The sequence below is a fragment of the Capra hircus genome, chromosome 2, assembly GCF_001704415.2.
Source record: "Capra hircus breed San Clemente chromosome 2, ASM170441v1, whole genome shotgun sequence".
NCBI classification, from domain to species: domain Eukaryota; kingdom Metazoa; phylum Chordata; class Mammalia; order Artiodactyla; family Bovidae; genus Capra; species Capra hircus.
The window spans coordinates 13,361,233-13,375,209 of record NC_030809.1 but is presented as its reverse complement, the minus strand read 5'-3'; the positions used below and the strand labels follow the sequence as shown (position 1 = coordinate 13,375,209).

General features: G+C 37.8%; 1 protein-coding gene across 13 annotated transcripts in view; it reads left to right on the top strand.

The window, feature by feature from the left end:
- The window catches only part of PUM1 (pumilio RNA binding family member 1), a 123,230-nt gene that overhangs the window by 67,376 nt on the left and 41,877 nt on the right, over positions 1-13,977 (top strand). For 9 of the 13 annotated variants that reach the window (XM_005676742.2, XM_018057274.1, XM_013973701.2 and 6 more), the window contains 2 exons: positions 9,038-9,131; positions 10,504-10,608. In XM_005676742.2, the coding sequence (XP_005676799.1) occupies positions 9,038-9,131; positions 10,504-10,608 (199 nt within the window). The remainder of the gene's footprint in view (positions 1-9,037; positions 9,132-10,503; positions 10,609-13,977) is intronic. The other 4 variants (XM_018057310.1, XM_005676740.2, XM_005676738.2 and 1 more) reach the window with 1 other exon arrangement.

Sequence of the window (13,977 nt, the reverse complement as noted above, 5' to 3'; positions counted from 1 at the left end):
CTGCAGTGAAATTATTTGGCCCTTCTTTTATTTGCAAGTCCTTGAAGTATATTTTATGTGTGCCTCTGGTTTTGAAGGCAGTGTATGACTCTCTCTAGAGTTTACAGATTCTTTTTAAATTTTTTTCTTTTTTTAAGGAAAATTAGCCAAATTAATGAAAAGGGGGCAGGTAACTTCCTGTTCATGTTAAGTTCCACAAGTTCTCCTTTGTGGCCTCAAGCAATTTGATGGGCCATCTGTTTCTGATACTGCTTAGTTTTAGTCTGGAGCATACATATGAATTTCTAGGATTGAAAAGTTAAAATCTCATTTTGTAGTTTAGAAATTACATATCTATGGGGAAACTTGGCTTATGGTCTTTGTAGATCAAATTGTACCACACTGTCCCTTTAGTTGTCATAAATGGCTGATTTTAAGTGAATTTTGCTTGATAGATAGCTGGATAATACCGTTAGCCACGTGAAGTTTCAGAAACAAACCCCTTGGAGGGGTGGTGTGATGTGCATTCACTCTGTGTTCATATCAGTTGGATACACTAGGTGTAATTAACAAAATCTTTTTCTAGAGAGTGTGAACTAAGTGTGCACTGTTCTCCCTGTAGTTCCCAATAGATAGGCTCACCTTTCCATGGAAATTTGACTTTCTGTGCTTTTTGTCTTACTTACTTATTTTTTTAATTTTGCATTTTTTCCCCCCACAATGAATCCTCAAAATAGTAGTGTTGAATGAAGTCAGAAATTACTTCAGATGCTGAAGAAGTACTCGACTTAAAGATATTTTGTGGCATATCAGCAAACATAGGGACACACTATTACTGTATAGACTTCAACTTGTCCAGTTTAGAATATTAATGTAGTAATTTCTCTATCAAAATTGAGGTATGTTACTTGTAGGCTGTTTCTAATCAAGTTCTTGTAACCTAGTTATCTCAAAAAATTTTATCTGAATTCTTTCTTTTATTGTCTCATCAAACTTCCCCTGGCAACCCTTAGATCTGCAGCCATTTTTGGTGCTTAGCTTCCATTCCCAATCTAACCCAGTCTGACTCTTGGCTTGTTATTTAAGAAGTGTTTATCTCCAACCTCTTATGAATGACAATCTGATTCTCTTGTCATTTAATTGTTATCTCGTAATTAAAGTTGGGATTCACTTTTGATTTACTGAACTTGGGTTTCAGAGTAATTCTACCAATTTTTGAGGAGACTGGATAATTATTAGAACTTGAGCAGAAATGTACTTTTGCATGCCCACAAATAGTTCACACAATTACATCAAAGACGCCACCTGCTCAGACTTATAAAACCTGGAGTGCCTTCACCATGGATCACATTTCAGCAGTTTTTGGAAGCGAATGCCATTATTTTGCAAGTTAAGCTGTTGTTGAATTCTGCCTTCCCATGCATGTCTTGGTTGCTGTAAGATAGGGTCATTGTTACACAGTTACACCATTATCATAGGATGTGATTATTGTTATTTTGTCCCATTGGCTCATAATTCTTGCTATTTTGAGTAGATGGCTGTACACATTCTTATACTGGGTGTACTGATAGCATGCCTAGAAATCATTGACCCAAGACTCTTCAGGACCCTTAACTTCCCAAAGGCTGCTGCATAAAAGCCAATAGTTAATAAGATTGAAGAACCCTTTCTCTACTGGAAATTGGTGTTTGTTCCTATACTTTATCCTTCTAATCCCTTTCTACCCTTTTGCTTTTCATTAGATTTTATTCCTTTTTCCATTTCTAATAGTTAAAATGTTTCTCATTCTTCAAGGTCCAGTGCTGTATTACCCCCCCCCCTTTTTTTTTTTGGTTACCTTTCTTGATCTCTAAATCAAAAAGTAGTCATTTCTGTCTCTATAGTGCCTTGTGCTTCCTCTAAGAGAAAGAATCATGGTGTCTCCTTGTCTGGTAATCCTCTGCTAGATGGTAATCACCTAGAGGGTAAGATGGGGTCTTGATCTCTCTGTGTCTTCTGCTTTTGCTTTGATGGACCAACTTTTCAGGGAACCTTTTCCACACCCCTGTTACATTATCTCAGAACATCCCCTGTGTTTAATATACTTCACTAAGCTAAGATTGAAAGCTAGCCTTGGGAGAGGTCTGGAGGCCACTCTTTGAGGTCTTGCATGTATTCTAATGTGTGAGTCCTTTAGGTCTAGCCCACTAGATTGTTTATCGTAGATGAATAATGGGACCTTTTTAATAGCCGGGAAATTTATTTCCTGAATCAGTATTGAACCTTTTTATTGTCACAGCCCTCTTTTGCCATCTGATTAAATGCCATAGTCCTCACATCAAAAAACATACATGATTCTTTTGAGACTCAGTTTTGTGCATAACGTGAGGGAGATCACAGGTCTGTGGACTGCAGATTATAACCTTCTGTTCTTATTTTTTGTTGTTGCCTGTAGTCAGGCATGTCTCTCATGAACGGAACAGACTCCCCCCAACCCCATGGTTCTCAGTTTAGTTATTGTGGCTCATTTGGTCATTTAGATAGTGTAAGGAAATTCTTGATGACACGTGATGAGACTATTTATGCCCACATCCTAGGGAGAGCATGCTGTTTGCTGGGCAAGGAAGGACTTACAGAACAGATAGATCTTGAGCTGTGCTTTGCAAGACTTATTTATACCAGGAAAAGAATGAAAACTCCAGTGGAGAAAAAAGTAAACTAAGAGCTTAAAATTAGACATTAACATACGTGTTCAATAGATAAATAGAAATAGTCACCCTGGATGGTAGTTGAGGTTGAAAAAAGTGACTTGTGCGGTTACATAGATAGTGTTGTGAGTCTTACCGACTTCGCTGTGCTGTCGTACAGGCATTAACAAAGCATTTTAAGAAGTGATGACTGAATTAACATGATTTATTTTTTTTGTGCGGTGTTAGCTTAGAAGCAGTTTTATACATTCTTTTGTCCATATTAGTCAGTTAACTATAGACTGTTGTATCCTTGCAGGGACTTTAGGTTTTGTCCGTAATGAACAGAGCTAATGTTCATAATAAGACTGTCTTACAGTATATAAAACAGTTATGAAACAGTTGAGCGACTAAGTGTTAAATTGATTGGTCAAGAATCCTTATCAGACCAGGGGAAGGCTCATTGAGGACCAAGTTTGTATAGACCTAACTTGAATGAGAGATGGAATGTATATTCCTGCAGTTAAGAGAACAGAGTTATGGAGATGGAAATGACGATGGTGTGGTCATAGGTTAGTAAGAGTAGAAAGTACACATAAAAAGAAAACAGAAATAGATGGATTTGGTTACTGAGTCCAGGTCACAGGCATTGAGAGCCAGGACTGAGTACAGACAATATTAATGATTGTGAGGACTGAACTACACATCTAGTTTAGCACGTATTTTTCTATACATTTTGCTCTTTTATCATGGCTTTCTTAAATGGGCATCAATTTTTTTTTTTAAGTTGGGAGTTTTGGAGTTAATTTGCTATAATTGGTAGGGTATGTTGATAATTTTATGAGTGGATCTGGTTTGATAATTGACAAAATAAATCCTTCTTGTGTCCTATTTCATTTCATTTGGGGTAATAAGTTGGTTTCATAAGACTGTTAATATCAGCCTGTATTTAGATACGTAATATAGAGCATCCTGAAAATACAGGGAAAGTATTTTTCATTTTGTTCATTAGACTATCTTTAGGGCTACTTTGGTTTCGGATAACTAAGCTACTTATCTAATCACTGTAAACCATCATCTTAACCTAAGATGTATTTATAGCAGGGATTCCCTTTATGATGCCGTTAACCCCTTGGCAGTTAGGTAAGATCTCAGACTGAATTCTTAGAATACTGTCTTAAAATGTGTAGTGTAAGTATGATTACAAAAGAAGCCAATTATATAAAAATAGCTGTAACTGTATTTAACAGCAAATTGAATGATGAGTGTTTGCTTCTTTTTCATATGATGCATGAGATAGAGGTAGTTGTACTGGCCATGATGGTGAGCATAAACAAGATTGTGAGATGTCTAGCAGTTGTAAAGTAACATGAAAATACATGATTGCTATTTGTGATCGAATCACAGAAGTGTGGCTAAATTTAATGTGGTTTGTTGCCTATAATAATAATTGAAGGACATGCTAAATTTCATGACAGTAATTTTACCTGCCTCAGGTACAAAGGTCTGGGGTTAGAAACCTTTAATTTAGGGTGGTTTGAAATGCTCATTGATACCGGACTTTCTCCTCATTGTCTTCTCTTCAATCCTGGGAAACACAGTGCAGAGTTCATATGTAATGCGTTCATACTGTTTTGAGTTATGATGCTTGCATAGTAAATAGCCATGAAATTATCTCTGTTCATCTAAATATATTCTAGAAAATTATTGCTAGGCTTCATTTTATTACAACCTAGTAACAGGAACCACAGACAAGATTAAGTTGATAATCAGGTGGGTTAATCTGGTTAATTGTTGATGTTCTTTATTTTAGGGTTCAGTTAGTGTAAAAATAGGCTAATAATGTGGCATGCGTTACAAAATTGCATACTGGTGTACTGAAACTCTAATCTGTTAGGCATGAATTTTTAACAAAGCAATACTCTGAAAGCCTTAGTCAGATGGCAGAGGAAGTTGGCATGCATTCTTTTTAATGTGTGGTAGTGATTTAAATGTCATTCTTATGAGACTGAGTTTGCCTAGTTTTAATATAGGTATTTAAAATTCTTGGCTTTCTTCAGTTTATGAATGAGTTTATACATCATGTGTATAGTCACTGTTGAAATGCTGACTTTAGCTAGCAGTTAGGTCATTTGAAACATACCTTTATTGTTCTTTGACTTTGATGAAATTTTAGAATGTGATTTTTCTCTAAAGATGATAATTTGCTTGATGGAAGGCTGTATTTTGTTTTCCTCACTTATTTAGAAGTCATTTATTTTGAAATCAGATTCTTCATCTGCTAAAGAAATGTGAATTTTTTAAGTTTGGCAGCATAGTTTGTATGTACCTGTTACACTAAAAATCATTATAATTATATGTTAACTATTGCAGCTGTTCAGATAACCCGATCAAAAATGAACTTTGATCTAGAGGCTATACACAGTAGCAAATTTTCAAAAATTTCATATACTGAGGACTAGCTCCAGAATATAATTTTTTCTTTAAAATTTATAGCCCCACTATTGATGTAATCTAAGTGTTTAAAAGGCTTTTCTCCGTGAATTCTGGCAATAGCTTTGTCAGGTAGGGCAGCCATTTTTATAGATAAGAAAATTAAGACATCGAGAAGCTCAGACTTCCTGAAGATCTTAAAACCTATGCAGACACCTTTGTTTCAGTTCCTAGCTCCTCGCGTTTTGCTTTGGGCCTAGTTCTAGAAACATAAAACTCTGTGTGGAGCTGTCTTACCTTCAGATTTAACTGCATTCGTAGTTTTTTTTTAGCATGGTATATGTTTTAAAATTACTTATCAACAACAAAAACAAAAAAGGTTTTCTTTCCTCTTTGTGACCCAGAGCAGGTGGTGCTCATGAACTTAGCAGGACTTTGACTTTAACACTGCTCAGAAGTTTTCTTCTTTTTTTTGGCCCATTTTACATACTTTTTAACATTTAGTTTTTGAGTAGGTAGAAGTATTCACATGGTTCAGAAAATAAAAACAATGTAAAAAGATACACAGTTGTTATTCTTCCTCCCACTCCTGCTTTCATCCTTTTTAGCACTTTTGTTTGTTGTGTTTGCTATTAGCATTTTAATTTTTTTACTATACGATGTTGTGGTGTCTGCCTTATATCATCACAAATAGGTCATCGTTTTATATATATAGATATAGATATATATCTCCCCCCCGTTGAGTACCCCCGTCCCCCCATTCCACCCCTCTAGGTCGTCACAGAGCTCCGGGCTGGGCTTCCTGTGTTATACAACAGCTTCCCGGTAGTTACCTGTTTTACACATGACAGTGTATATATGTCAGTGCCACCTGCCTCGGAAGAGTCTCGCCTTCTGCTTGCTTTGTCCCTTCCCGGACTGCCTTGCTATTTGATGCGCTATTAGAGGTGGCCCACAGAAGGGCTGTGTCTGTGTTTGGGGGTGTTCTCATTCATCAGAAACAGTATCACATAGAGAGGACTTCTGTGTGTATTGATTTTAATAGTTAGCAAACAACCTTATGAGTTAGACAGATCTTTATTGTCCCTCTTTAGAGAGAGGAAGAGAGTGAGGCACAAAGTGACTTTCCTTCCCGGTGTCCCGCACACAGGGCCAGTGGTGGACCTGAGATGCCAGTCTAGGTTTTCTGGCCCCAGAGTCTGTGCTTATCCGCTCTCCACTAGGTATGTTGCCTTAAACTTGTAAGAAGTCAGGCCTGGCAGTACATTTTATTTTGAGGTGAGAAAGGGACAGAGTTTAGCACTTTGCCCAATGCTAAACAGTGCATTTGTATGCGTTATTTAGGATCCTCTGGAGCCTATCACTTGCCAGTTACCCAGTTTTGTTTTTTAATAACCGATATTTCCAGTTACTATTGGACTGTTTACATGAGAGAATGTGCCAGAATTGCTGTAATTTATGCTATGACCAAATCTGTCTGCTGTTGATGTATAGTTTACTTATGTTTACAATTAGCAATAATCGCGCCTCGGATAAACCTCATTGGCTACGATACTGCCACTGCGCAAAGCTTACTTATGTTTAATTGTTTACTGCAGAATGCACTCAAAATAATTCCTTCTTTGTCACAATCATGGACACATTAATCAACTCTCAAACATAGGATATATGGGAGCAGTTATAGGGCCTATATGTTTCTAGTTAAAATTATTAATTAGTCCCGATGTTCAGTGTGGTAACACAGTAGTGAGAACCCCAAACTAATGTTACGTGGAGTGGTTACCTTTATTCATACACTGTGTGTGTGTATATATATATATATTTACAGATACAGTACATGCCTGTAATGTTACATGAAATGTTAAAAACATATGAAGTGAAGTTAAATCATATTGGAATGGTGTTAAAGTACTGCTTTTGGTTAGTAAGTCAAGATAACCTCAAGAGTTACATTTTGAACACAGTATCCTTATTCTCCTAGCTTCATGTCACAGAGCCTAGCTAATAGTGCTCAAAAAAATATTTGTTGAGTGAAATGAGTTATTTTATTTGCAGCAGGGCCAAGAAAGGTAGAGGGAAGAGGCTAGCATGAGCATTGTCTGAGATGTTAAATATTTCAAAAAGTTTTAAGCTAGGAAAATTCCAGAGACCCATTGAATAGATAGTAGATACCTAGTGGAACTAGGAGGTGTTTTTAGTCTTGGAAAAAATTTTAAACAACTTTCTACTATTTTACTTGTTTTCTGCCTCCTGGATGCTCCTCTTGCAGGGAGGGGTTTGGGGAGAGCTGTTGGTAGGAGGAGTAGAGGCACTCTCCTTCAGGTGAAACCAAACCAACTTGGCGATGATCACAAGGTTGTAGTTACCAAATAGTACTGGTTGGCTCCCTTCCTGGAGTGAACAGTTGTTTTGATATGTTTCCCAGTAGAGTCCTGTATTTCTTTTGAATGCTTGACATTTAATCAGTGCTTATGAAATAGAGCTGTTTTTTTACCAGCATTATAATGAAGTTTTTCTTTTCTTTAACCTTTGAAAATTAAAAAAAAAAAAAAACTATACAGCATTTTTGAAACCTGTACTACATGGTTACTTTTGACATTCATACTGTGAAAGCAGAGACTTGTTTTACTCTGGTTTTTAGAAAGATAAATATATATATTTAGAAAGAGGTAACAGGTGAAGTTGGTCAGTATGTTCAGAATATTCACCTTTAAAAATTTTTTAAAAATCAGTCTGTTTTTATACTTGAGGCACAGAAGTAACCAGATCATAACAATCAGGTTCACCACAACTGAATCAAAGTTCAGTTGTGGCAGTAATTAAACTGAGTTATCAGAATGACATTATCACCTACTGTCCAAAACAGGTTTCTTTATGAAGACATCCGTAGTTCAAGATCCACGGTATGTTATATATCATCCAGTGATGTTAGCCTAACCACTGAAAAGTCCTGTAGAAAGAGGAGGTAGGTTGAAGGTCTTTTGTAGGGAAGTCCCATCAGTAAATTCTCCCAGTCTGATTTCAGTAAATAAAGAAGTCTTCAGGATATACCTCCTTGGAAGGAGGCATATCAGGGCAATCCAGAATCAGGTATCCCCTGTCTTTGTACCAGTATTATTCCTATTAAACTGTATGAACATTTTGTTTAGTGTTGTAAACTTCGTTCCTTGCACAGTGCCTATCAGGTTTTGATTCAAAAATAATTGTAAAATCAATGATTGACTTTGTAATAAGAGAGAATCTTAGGATATTCTTATTGTCAAGACCTTTGAATTCCTTTCCTTTTGTTGGAAACTAAGCTCATAATCCAAGTTTTGTTAGTAGCGGCTATACTTCTGTTGTTTTATTTCTCACATGTAAAAGGATTGGTATCCTAGGAAATTGGGGAGCCCCTGAAAGTTGCACATTGTCCAGTTTACCCGTTTTTATAAACCACTAGTTGAGGGAGGTATTCAGTATTTTCCCCAGAAGAGACAGCCAGGGGATGAAATGAAAACTTTCCATTTTCCTGTCTAAAATGTGAGTAGGTGATAATTATTTCAGAGTGTTTGTGGAGTTCTCAAAAGAACTGAAGGGAGATGACAGCACTCGGTGCCGTGAGGTAAGTCATTTGTAGTATATTTGTTTAGTTTCTGCCTTGCTCTGGATCAGGCAGTGCCCTCAGACCTGAAACAGCTGTTAGGGCATTTGTATGTCTGTTTATGGCTCAGGGCACAGATACCTGTGAAGTAAGTAGTCAGCACATGGGGACTGGGCTCGCCAAATTGAGCCAGAGCAGTAGAGGGAGAACAGAAGTATGAAGCATCCTAGATACCAAGGGAATGGAGCAGAGCATTAGAACATTCTTGTTAAAAGCATCGTGTCTGAACGAGAGTTTATGGAAACTTTATTCAGAGAGGCTTTAAAATTCCTTCATGAGACTGGTTCTCTAACCTCATCATGCCCTTTTCTTCCCTCAGCTGTTCCAAAGACCCAATGCGCTTGCTGTCCAGCAGTTGACAGCCGCTCAGCAGCAGCAGTATGCGCTGGCAGCCGCACATCAACCCCACATTGGTAAGTCCTTGAGCCGGAAGCTCCCTCGTAGGGGTGGCCCCATCTCAGGACAGTGGCTGCTGTGGAACCCAGCTAGTGTGGACTGATTGTGAAGGTCCTGACAGACCTTAGAGTAAACGGCCTCTAACTCTCATCCAGTTGTCTTTAGCCACCCTCTTATTTTTCTAGATCTAACTCATAAGATTTCTTAGTATCCAGTTATTGCTCTGCCAGCTGTTTCAGGATTTTAAAGTATTTGCTGTAGTAGTGACTAGCATCAGCTCTTTTGGTAGGTTTGGATGAACTTAAATAACAATTTTGTGCTTGTTGGGCATGTATAGACTATGGATGTCTCAACATCACATCTTATTAAGTGGCAAGTAGTACCTGTAAACCTATTTTCCAAGTAGCATGTGTTTAAAAATTTAAAAAGTTTTATCATAATCACTGGTTTTTAAAGTTGCTCTGTACCTGTTTTACTTGTTAATGTCTTGATATTAACATCTTTTTTATCTGATGGAACATATTTTTGTCTTACTGCTGACACTGCCCCCCCCCACCCCGCCGCCGCCCCTCCCACAGCCTTTTTGGGGTCTCTTCAAAATAGTGCTATACAAGTAGAAATTTTATAAAGGGAGGTGGTTAAAATGACATGACTGAATAGATAGAAAATCACTCCTCATGGATTGTGAAATGCTGTGGAAGAAAAGACTTGCTTCTAGCCTAGTTATGCAGGTGGCCCTTGAACAACATGGGATTAAGCTGTGCAGGTCCACTTATATATGAATTTTTTTCAATAAATATGGTCTGCAGTACTACTTGATCCTTGGTTGGATCGTTGGTGCTGAAGTGTGACTATGGAGGCTGATTTTAAAGTTATACATGAATTTTTGGCTGTGTAGGTGTCTGCACCCCTCTCCCCTGTGTTGTCAAAGGGTCATCTATATTAAGTCTAGACATAAAAACCTTTGCCTGGGTCTGATTTAATTTATATTTACAGATAGTCATCTTTATAAATAGGCATACATTTTCTTTGAGGAGAACTGGAAAATCGTTTAAATGGAAAGAAATACTTCCCTCCATCCCATTACAAATTGTTTTAAATCACTTTATTTTAACCTATTATGATTTCACTAGTCTTTTAGAAATTGTGCTGAATTTAAAACTGCTTAGTAGTTTTAATTGTAATCTTTAGCAGAGGTTATTAAAAAAGATGATAGATGGATGTCACCATAATCTTTAGTACAGGTATTATCTTTTTGAAAGTCCATTTTACTCAATCTGTTGTAGCTTTTCTTTTTTCTCCTCCCCACGGATTGGTTAACCATACTGTGTAGGAGTTTGGTAGGTTTGTTTTAGTCAAGTTTGTTTTTACTGACAGGTATGTTTTCAGCAGGTTTAGCTCCCGCTGCGTTCGTCCCCAACCCATATATCATCAGTGCTGCACCCCCAGGGACGGACCCCTACACAGCTGGATTGGCTGCAGCAGCGACGCTCGGTGAGATGTTTTGCCACATGAGGGGTTTTCTCACCTGCTAAAAAAAGTCCCTTTGATGGGCATTCATTTTTTTATACTCTTACAAATCCACGTTTCCAGTGGATATTTCTCTCCTGATTTCCAGGACCATCTATCTGCCAGCTAACTATCTCTGCCCACCCATAACCTCAGACTTGAACATATTTAAAAATGAGGTTAATCTGCTACCTCCTGTCTTTTTTCTTTGGCTTGGTGCGAATGCTTTTGGGCCACTTGTCTCTAACATTTTTGGCATCAGGGACCAGTTTCGTGGAAGACAGTTTTTCCATAGATGATGGGGGGTAGGAGCTGGGTGGTGGGTTGAGTGGTTCAGGATGTAATGCAAGCGATGGTGACTGGCAGATGAAGCTTGGCTCACTTGCCTTCTGCTCACCTCCTGCTGTGTGGCCTAGTGCCTAACAGACTGCAGGCTGGGAGTTGGGAACCTCTGCTCTAGGCCACTTCCTTTTAAAATTAATTAATTCATTTACAGTGTTGTGTTACTGTATAGATGTTTTGGTTCACTGAGTCACCAGTTGCTCATATATATTTCGGGAATTTCTCCCCTTGCTTCTATCTTCCTACTATGGCAGATCCTTTAATCTTTACCTAGACTTTTACAGCTGTTCTCTCTTATATTTTACCAGCTTTCTTCCTTTTTCTCCCTCGTTCACCCACCTAGATTGTTTGAGAAAACAGTCTCAACCACAAATCTTGCTATGTCACCCTTCTACTTAAATTGTTTATTGATTTCTGTCTTACCTACCTAATATAGTATACTGCAGGTAACGTCAGCATGGCTGGTCATTCCAAATTACTTGGGTGGTGATGGTGGATTGTTCCTTGATATTAGTACTTGAAACGAGCTACCATGACATTCTGAGGATTGGGACCCACTCTGTGTAGCAGTCTTTCCATGACTATAGAGCATCTCCACGTGTACCACTTCTACCCGGCGGGCCCCCCCGCCCTCCCCGGGCCTCATACTGTACATTCTAGCAGTGTTAAGTTGATCTTGGTTTGCTGCACACACCGCACTGGTTTAGGCCTCTGTGTCTTTGGACATTATGGTTTCCTTAGTCCTCTAGAGTAAACTCTTTCCCCATACTTTGCCTGGGAAGCTTCTTAGCTGGTACTGTCACCTCTAGAAAGCTCCTTTGTTAACCTGTCCTTACTCTTTTTCTTACCACTTTGTATTTATTTGCTTGTGTATATAAACATGACTGTCCCTTTTGTTTATTTGGAAGCCTGACCTAAGAAAACATTGGTATGATTTATGTCAGAATGTTTTGCCTGTGTTCTCTTCTAGGAGTTTTATGGTGTCATATCTTAAGTCTTTAAGACATTTTGTACAGTCTGAGAATGTGCTCTAAATTCATTTATTTTCACGTGGCTGTTCAACTTTTCCTGGCACTGTTTGGCGAAGAGACTGTCCTTTTTCCATTGTATATTTTTGCCTCCTTTGTCAAAGACTAATTGACTGTAGGTGGGTGGGTTTATTTCTAGGTTCTCCCTTCTGTTCCACTGGTGTCTGTATGTCTGTTTTTGTGCCAGTACCATGCAGTTTTGATTACTGTAGCCTTGTAGTATTGTCTGAAATCTGGCAGGATTGTGCCTCCTGCTTGGTTCTTTTTCTCAGAGTTGTTTTGGAAATTTTGGGTCTTTTCTGGTTCCATATAAATTTTAGGGTTATTTGTTCCAGGTCTGTGAAAAATGTCATGGGTAATTTGATATGAATGACATTAATTCTGTAGATTGCTTATGTAGTAGAGATCACATAATTTAAATGTTGGAGTTGAGATTTAAGTCACATCTAGCTCAAAGCCTATGCATGTACTTCACTGTCATATAGTGTCCATGTTGTCTTGAATTATCTTTTTTGTACTTTCTTTCCTTTGCTAACTTTCCTCGACTAACTTACCATGTTATTTGAAACAAAGAACCAGTCTTAGAGATGACAGAAGTTGTCCTCACTGAGATCATAGTTTCATGATGAGAATCTTGCTTTTGTACTTATCATCTGAGCCAAACTGAAAATGAATTAAGTGCTTTCACACAGAGCAGAAATGTTAACTAAACTGTTATAAACTAAAACTGCATATTCTTGTGGAATGTTAATCCACAGAAATTGAAACAGGCATCCTGAGGGAATCAAGCTCAATTAATGATGCACCCTGAGCCAAACATGCCCACATGTTTAAAATTTTTAACTTATTTGCTTATTATTAAAAAATAACTCATACTGTGGCATAGCCTTCCTAAACAGCACCTTCATTTTGCACCATTTTGGACTGTGGTTGACCTTGGGCATCTTTATAAACAGATTCTTGATCTTGTCTGAGACTACAGATACAGAAAATGTCAAATTTAGAAATGTCAGAGTTCAAAAGAAATGTCATAGTAATATTGGACAGTAATATAATTTGACTTATTTGTGTTTTAGAATTTAATGGAAAAGCAAAAACATGAACCAATTTATTTTGACTTAATGAAGTACATATTTCTACAGGATTGGCTACTATGTCAGAATGGATGTATTTGAAACAGGTCTATGGAATTTCTCTGAAAAGTGCAGTTATTATTTAATCAAATTGCAAATATTTGAAACTGTGCTTTAACTAGGAAAATTCTCATTAGCTATGTGTTCCCGCACATTTGAGATGCTGGCTTTGTGCCCTTGTCTTGGTTGACAAATGAGCCTTGATGTTTCTTGCCACCAGCTTCAGAGAATTCTGTGGTTTAGATTTCTGCCCCACCCAGGTTGCTGTCCGCATAGCTCTGTTAACTTCTGTCTTGCTTGTTCTGTTTGGCAGAGACTGCAGTAGCTTGTTGCCAAAGAGGTTAAAACAGAATGCTCAGTTTTGTATAGAATACTCAGGTCTGTGAGAAGTCGAGGTTTTTTTTTTTTGTTTTTTTTTTTTTTCATTTCCGTTTGTTTTCAGCTTTGAAAACAAAAATTTCACATTCCAATATCTAAATGTAGTTGTGTTGCATGCTTTTTGTGACATTAAAAATAGAGATGGGAAAAACAAGCCTCTTCAAATTTGAGCCATGGAAGTTCAATGGCGTTTCTGGGCTTTGTTGTCAGATAACTGATGGATTTTCATGCTTCTGGAGTTAACGAAGCACCAAGATCCCTGTCCCCATCAGTCACTTCAGGTGCCATCCTTAGACTGAAAGCAGGGTGCAGCTTCATCTTTTGCTGTGTTCCATCACTCTAAGCGTACAGACTTTCCATTTCCCTTTTAGCAGCAAACTTTGTCTCTATGTATCCTATATAGATTTTTTCTTTCTCAGCGGAAAACATACCTTTTGCCTTCATGACCAAGGCCAATTCTTCCATCTGTTCTT